Below are 7,095 nucleotides of genomic sequence, written 5' to 3' on the forward strand. Positions count from 1 at the left end.
AATAATTCTCACGAGATCGCTTTATATAAGAAAAACAATTTATTAGTGAAGGTTAAAACTAATTACTTTGGGAGGGACGGAAATTGTTTTTTTGACATGATTTAAATCTAAATAAATGTATATTAATATTAAACTATAGAGGTATTTTTTATATAGATAGATATCCTAATGTCTTCTATAATCTTTAGTACCAACTCCACAATAAAAAATGTTTTTTAGGTCAAATTAAAAATAGCGTATCAGACATAATTATATTTTTTAAACTCTTAATAAAAAACCATGTCTAAGCCTGTATTCTAAAAAAAAATGGCCCTGAGATTTTGGGTATAAAAGCTTGAGCATTGGTATTGGATTCTCACAGTCGATCCAGCCATGAACAAGTACCAAGAGTCTCAATCTATGTTTGAATCTCCACCGTCTTCTCCTAATAATCGACAAGGATCCAGCAACGGTCAACGAACGCTGAGTCAATTTGTAAAACCCGACCCCGTTGAGATCCTCCTCGATTCTGACGACGAGGAGTTTGTCCAGGACGTGTTGCAGAAACACGTTGTCGGCGTCAACGGGGTTGAGGGGTCCTATCGCTTGAGAAGCGACGGGCAATATTTCGAAACTAAAATCCCCCCGCGAAAAGGGGATTTCTACATAGACATCAGTATCTATAAATTTAAAGACATAAAAGACGCCCAGGCGGACAAACTGTGGGAGTGTAGACATAAGAGGCTAAAAAGAGTCGTTGACGCTAAAAACAAAGACGCCATCAAACTTCTTAACGCTTTCCATCGCTTGGTGGACGACGTGAAGAACGACGCAGAAGCCGCTCAGCAGCCGCCTAGCAAAGTACGTATCTATTTAACAATAAATTTACAAACCAAAATGTTTTCTATATTGTTTTTATTTGTGATAGAAATTCAAAAAATGAGCAGTGAGAGCAGCGGCAGCGGTAGCGACTCGGAGGGTAGTGGAGGAGAGGAACACGCACAGGTAAACCGGTACTACACAATTGAGCATAGATGGGCACTATCATATCATTTGATAGTTTTACCACTTGATACGATAGAAAACTAAATCTGCCCCAATCAAAGTATCAATTTTGATAGTTATTTTCGAGAAAAATTTGAATTATAATGATCGATTGAGTTTGATAGCTTAAAAAGTGCACTCAAAGTTGATATGATTCATTGATTCGTTGAAATCTTCTAGAGAAAAATATCGATTCTCAACGTGATCTGGCTACTAACCCCATCTTTTAGAAATCATAAAAAATGATAGGCATTATTCCTTGAGAAATATATTGATTTTTTGAGTGATTTTATTTGGCGACATCTGTTTTCTGATTTCATTTTAAAAGAATTATGAGCTAATCTTTGATAGGCAATTTTGATAGTTATGAAAATTTCTGGAAAGATAAGTCGTTTTTTGAATGATATCGAAGTTTTTAATATATTTGAACGTTAGCAAGTGTAGGTTTATTCTATAAGAAGATTCTGTATTTGGTGGTCGTTATAACCCTCTCAAACAAATAAATAAAAATAAAATAAACGATGGTTCAACAGTTCAAACTGTGAAGACGGAGCTTCTTGTATATAGAAGCTCCGTGCTGTCACTGATGTGAACGACTACTCGAGGAGGAAGAACGATTCCACGAAATCATCCAAACGTAGAAGTAGATAAATTAAAGTGTAGATTTTCTGATTTTTATTACCCACAGTTATTAATTGCAATTTTTGCCTTTAATTATTATTAGTTAACCGTTTATAGTAGATGGTTTAGATTAAATCGAGGGCGAATAATTTGAAAAAGTTTGGATAGTAGCTTTTGAACTATAAACAGTCAACAAGTCAAACTTGAGAAATGAGATTATGGAAATTATATGAATATATGAAAATATTCGAAATTCTACAAAATCAGGAAATATCAGGAATCGATTAAACAGTGTAAAATTAGGTAGAGACCAAATCAGTTTGATCGAAAACAATCAAATTTAAAGTCCGGAGATTAAATGATCGATTAATTTAGTCGTTTCTAAAGATTTCAATTTGATTTGATAGGCAAAAAATCTATCTAACAATGAGAGCCAATCTAACATATTGAAGGAAGATTTGATAGTTTCACCATCTATGATTTGTTGAGAGGGAAAAATCTATCTAACAAATAATGCCGGTCTAAAATATAGCTAGAAGAATTGATAGTTTCGCCAAATATGATAGTTTGAGAGGAAAAATATCTATCTAACCAGCAGTGTCAGTCTAAAATATAGTCAGAAGAGTTGATAGTTTCGCTATCTATGATAGTTTGAGAGGAAAAATATCTATCTAACCAGCAATGTCAGTCTAAAATATAGTCAGAAGAGTTGATAGTTCCGCCATCTATGATGGTTTGAGAGGAAAAAAATCTATCTAAGAAGGAGTTCCACTCTAAAATATAGCCAGAAGAATTGATAGTTTCGCCATCTATGATAGTTTGATAGGAAAAAAATCTATCTAAGGAGGAGTGCCCAACTCTGCAATTGAGCGGCAGATTGACAAAACGAGTCGCAAGTGGCATTGTAAACAAATCGATTTGCGTATAGCTTTCAAAAATCTGGAAGACATTCCAACGCGAGATTTTTTTCGAATTTTTCGAAAAATTCTCGACGACGTTATACGTAAATTAGTAACCGAGAATCCCGGGTATAATCGGGTTCGATTTGTTTTAAGCTCCCCCGGATTGACGACCCCTGTTAATATTAAATTTATAAAAATTGACAAATTCACCAGTAAGCGAATTATGCGCACCATCTATAGAGTAACGCAATCTAGTCGGGACTTTGTCTTTAATGGGGAAGATTTTCAGTTTGACATTATTTTTCTAAACCTCGATGCTAATATAGGGACTTATTATAAATCCATAAAAAATAGAACTTTGGTTAATTTGGATTATTTCGTTAAGCAAAATAACCAATTTATTTTTATGGAAAATAATGATAATCTCTGTTTTGCTCGGAGTTTAGTTCTGGGTAAAGAGATGGCCGATCGCAATTTTTATCAACAAAATAAGCAAGGTCCGCCCTTTAACCAGGACAATTTTAACAAACTGAGACGCAATAGCACTCTTCAAGGTAATATTGCAAAAATCTTGCACAGGAAAGCCGGAGTCCCCGAAGGTTTTGTTACTCTAGAAGATATTCAAAAATTTCAAAATTATTTAGTTCCCCATTATCGAATCGTAATCGTTGATGCTGCGAATAATTTTACCATATTTTTCAAAGGCCCCCAAGCTCCTAAATTTATCTATCTATTAAAAATTGGCGACCATATCCACCCCGCAAAAACTTGGCACGGCATGATGGGCGGTTGTGTCTCTTGCGATTTATGCTTAAAATCCTTTTACAAATACGAATTGTTAAAAGAGCATAAATGCCCCGAGGATACAAAACCTTATATATGTTTTCGGTGTCAAGGAGAAGCTTTTCATTTAACTAACGAGGATGCTTTAAAACGTTGCGACGAATGCCACCGCTATTTTTTCCCGGGCCCCTGCTACGAAACTCATTTACTTAATGGCACCTGCGCGAGCCAAAAACGATGTTTAGAATGTGGGCGACTGATGGGTGACGACCACGACTGCAATCCCGAATGCTCTCAGTGTAAAATAGTCCATCCGCCAGGTGAACATTTTGTTATGCCTTTGGAAACCAAAATGAAAGCCTCGCGGTTTATTTATTACGACATCGAGACTATTCTTAGAAATAATATCCACGTCCCCATTTTACTAGTTTGCGACGTAGAGACTGAAGCTGGCTTTGAAACCAAAATTTTTTACGGCGCCAATTGCGTCGAGCAATTTTTAAATTATTTATTTAGCGTCGAGCAGGTAGTTTTGACTGGACAGAAACGTAAAACGTACCAACCGCGCTTTACTAACACTCAAGTCGTAGCTCATTACGCGAAAGCTTTTGATAACTTCTTAATTCTTAACGCTTTAGTCCATAGACACGTCACCCCTGCCGTTATTTTTGACGGCAGTAAAATTCTCATGATTCATCTCGAGGGACCGCAAATTAGATTCCTCGATAGCTTTAATTACATTAGTCAACCTCTGCGTAATTTCACCAGCATGTTTAGCCTCGGCGATGTGGCGAAAGGATTCTTTCCATTTGATTTTCATACCGAAGAAAATCTTAATTACATTGGCGTCATCCCTGAAGCTTCGTACTTTAACGTAGCTCAAATGAAAGCCAATGATTATCGAGATTTTCAAACTTGGTACGCGTCAATGGAAGGATCTATTTACAACATCAAAGAGGAGCTTATTAAATATTGCATTCAAGACGTCAAAGTCCTGAGACAAGGCGTCGAAGCTTTTAGAAAAATTTACGTAGATCTAACCAAATTAGACCCTTTCTGCTTAAAAAATATTACTTTGGCGGGTGCTCTAACCACTATTTATCTTAACAATTACTATAAACCTTACAGCATGGGTATTGTTCCTTCTAACGGCTATAACGCAAAATTTAATCACAGTCAAATTAGCTTAAAATATCTCGCTTGGGTGGAGAAAACTGAAAATATAAAATTGCGCACTGCTTTAAGCTACGGGGGCGAGTACCGCGTGGGTCGCTATTTAGTCGACGGCTATAGCGAAACTCCTCCCAAAATCTACGATTTCCACGGTTGCTACTTTCACGGTTGTCCATGCCAAAAACTTAATGCCTACAATACCCAACTCAAAGCCAGCAACAGATTTCTGTACGAGCGGACCCTAGATAGAGAGCTGTTTATTAAAGAGAAGATGGTCGGGTATGAATATACCTCGATCTTTGAGTGTCAATTTGCTAAGCTTTTAAAAGAAAACGCCGAAGCAAAGGCTTTCTGCAAAAGTTTAACTTTTCGACCTCAAATATCAGCCCGTAGCGCTCTCTATGGGGGACGGACGGAAAATTTTGTTCTTAACTGCCACGTGCAAGGTGAGGAGAAAATTTTCTACAAGGATATTATTTCTTTGTACCCGAAAGTTTGTCGCGATTGTCCGTACCCTAGCGGCCACCCCATAATCTATAGCAGAGATTTTGACAAATCGCCAGGGTGGTATTTTGGCGTTATGAGTTGTCGTCTGCTTCCCCCTCAAGATCTCCACATCCCCTTAATTCCCTTCCGCAGCGGTGGTAAATTAGCCTACGCCCTCTGTCGCACGTGTCTAGAATTGCGAGCGGAAATCTGCGATCACACTGTCAACGAAAGGGCTTTCGAATCAGTCTGGCCAACGGTTGAAGTCTATGCCGCTATGGAACATGGTTATAAACTCCTCGATATATTCGAAGTGTACCATTATCCAAAAACGGAATATTTCTTTGCCCAGTACATGACTGATTTTATCGCCCTAAAAGTGAAGAATTCCGGATTTCCCGCTCACGCTCAAACGCCTCTGCAAAAAGAGGCGTATATCGCTGATATAAACAAGAATGAAAAGCTTTCTCTGACCGTGGCGGATATTCAATCAAATCCTTCCCTGCGTAATATCGCTAAAATTAATTTAAATTCTCTTTGGGGTCGCATGGCTCTGAATACGGGAAAGATTCGCAGCATCTTTATCAACAATTATTACGAATTGATACGATACGCGAGCGATTACACTCTGGAATTAGTCGACTTACGGCCAGTTACGGAGTCGATCGCTCTCTTATCGTACAAAGCCAAAAGCGATTACGTTTCGGACTACAAACTGGGGTCGGCCATTGTGGGGAGCTTCGTCTCGTGCTACGGGCGACTCGAATTGAACAAGATGTTGCTTCAATTAGACCGCGCAGCCTTGTATTGTGAGACCGACTCAATAATCTACCGCCATCTACCGGGAAAGTTTGACATTCCAACTGGCAATCATATTGGTTGCTGGGCGGACGAACTCGGCGGTGATTATATAACTTCCTTTTGTAGTACCGGTGCCAAAAGTTACTCGTTTCGCACTAGCAAAGGAAAAGAAGTCAAGAAAATTAAAGGGTTGACGTTAAATCGAGAAAATCTTGAAAAACTTGACTTTGAAACCTTTGAAAGTGTAGCGATGAATCCGGAAAAGGAAGTTACAGTCAATGTCCCTTTTAATTTTAAACGGGATAAATACAAGCTGCAGCTAGAGGCCGTTAAAATCACCAAAAGATTTCGCCAAACCTCGAATAAGAGATTGTTGAACGCCGATTTGACAACCAGTCGACCCTACGGTTTCAAAGAGGCAACACCCGCTTCATCATCTCTCTCGCATGAATTACGAGGCTAGGCGAAGGCATACTTTTGAGGGCTTGTGGGAATCTTGCGTTCCCATCGAAGCCCTGGCCAAAGACGGTTTCTATCTTGCAGATGTAGAAACACAGACGACGCGCTGCGCCTTTTGCGGCATTGCCCTGTACCAGTGGCGTTGCACGGACCATCCATCGAGGGAACATCGGAAACACAGCCCATCGTGTCCGATGGTTTCCAAAAAACCGTGCAACAACAAACCACTGCGTCAGGGGTTTCCCGACTTCCCGACCAGCGAGGGCGAGGATGTTTGCGAGCCTCTAATCCAAACATGCCCAGCCACCAACAAAGAGCGGTCGGGAACCGAAAAAGTGCGCGTGCGCATAAATCCGTCGTGTTTTCTTCTGTAGTGCGTGTGTACCAACTACCCTCCGAGTCTCGCGTCAACTTTAACCTCCTCAACGTTCAACGCTTCCGCCAGCGTTGTCTGGAATTAGAAGAGAAACTTTTTAAAAAAACAATTACTTCATAGGGGATTTTTTTTTTTTTGGGTAAAAGGGTTTCGTTTATATTGTTTAAATATTTTTTAATTTGTGTTTATTAAGGGTCTTTGGGTTTTGGGTTAATTGTATTTTTGATTATATATATATATAAACTGTTAATTAAAATAAAAATGTTTATTAATCAAGATGAATCCAACCGAGTCAGTCTCGCATTCTTTAAAGTTCCAAACACCCGCCCAGTTTCTAATCGTGGGGCCAACGCAAGCGGGGAAGAGTTTTCTTTTAAGTAACTTATTGCAAAATCATCAGCTTATGTTTGACCCACCGCATAAAAAGGTTATTTATTGCTACGCCGCCTGGCAGCCAAACTATGAAAAATT

General features: G+C 38.8%; 2 protein-coding genes across 3 annotated transcripts; one reads left to right on the plus strand and one right to left on the minus strand.

Annotated features, from left to right (window-relative positions):
- Positions 1-372: 372 nt before the first annotated feature.
- Positions 373-6,466, plus strand: LOC149683417 (uncharacterized). 2 transcript variants are annotated; one of them, XR_016384155.1, is made up of 3 exons: positions 373-840; positions 908-984; positions 6,333-6,466. XR_016384155.1 is itself a non-coding variant. In XM_089871229.1 (2 exons), exons 1-2 carry the CDS (start codon positions 373-375, stop codon positions 6,336-6,338), a joined length of 618 nt encoding a protein of 205 aa, XP_089727355.1. In that variant the 3' UTR covers positions 6,339-6,466. The 2 variants fall into 2 exon arrangements, 1 of the variants encoding a protein (XP_089727355.1); XM_089871229.1 differs by having other exon boundaries at positions 373-984.
- Positions 5,811-6,545, minus strand: LOC149683418 (uncharacterized). The gene is made up of 4 exons (XM_089871230.1): positions 6,265-6,545; positions 6,147-6,191; positions 6,024-6,073; positions 5,811-5,944 (listed from the first exon to the last, which is right to left on the minus strand). Exons 1-4 carry the CDS (start codon positions 6,543-6,545, stop codon positions 5,931-5,933), a joined length of 390 nt encoding a protein of 129 aa, XP_089727356.1. The 3' UTR covers positions 5,811-5,930.
- Between the last annotated feature and the right edge of the window lie 550 nt (positions 6,546-7,095).

The sequence above is a fragment of the Phalangium opilio genome, unplaced genomic scaffold, assembly GCF_054372755.1.
Source record: "Phalangium opilio isolate 3A_F unplaced genomic scaffold, DU_Popi_V2 ptg000037l_1, whole genome shotgun sequence".
NCBI lineage: Eukaryota > Metazoa > Arthropoda > Arachnida > Opiliones > Phalangiidae > Phalangium > Phalangium opilio.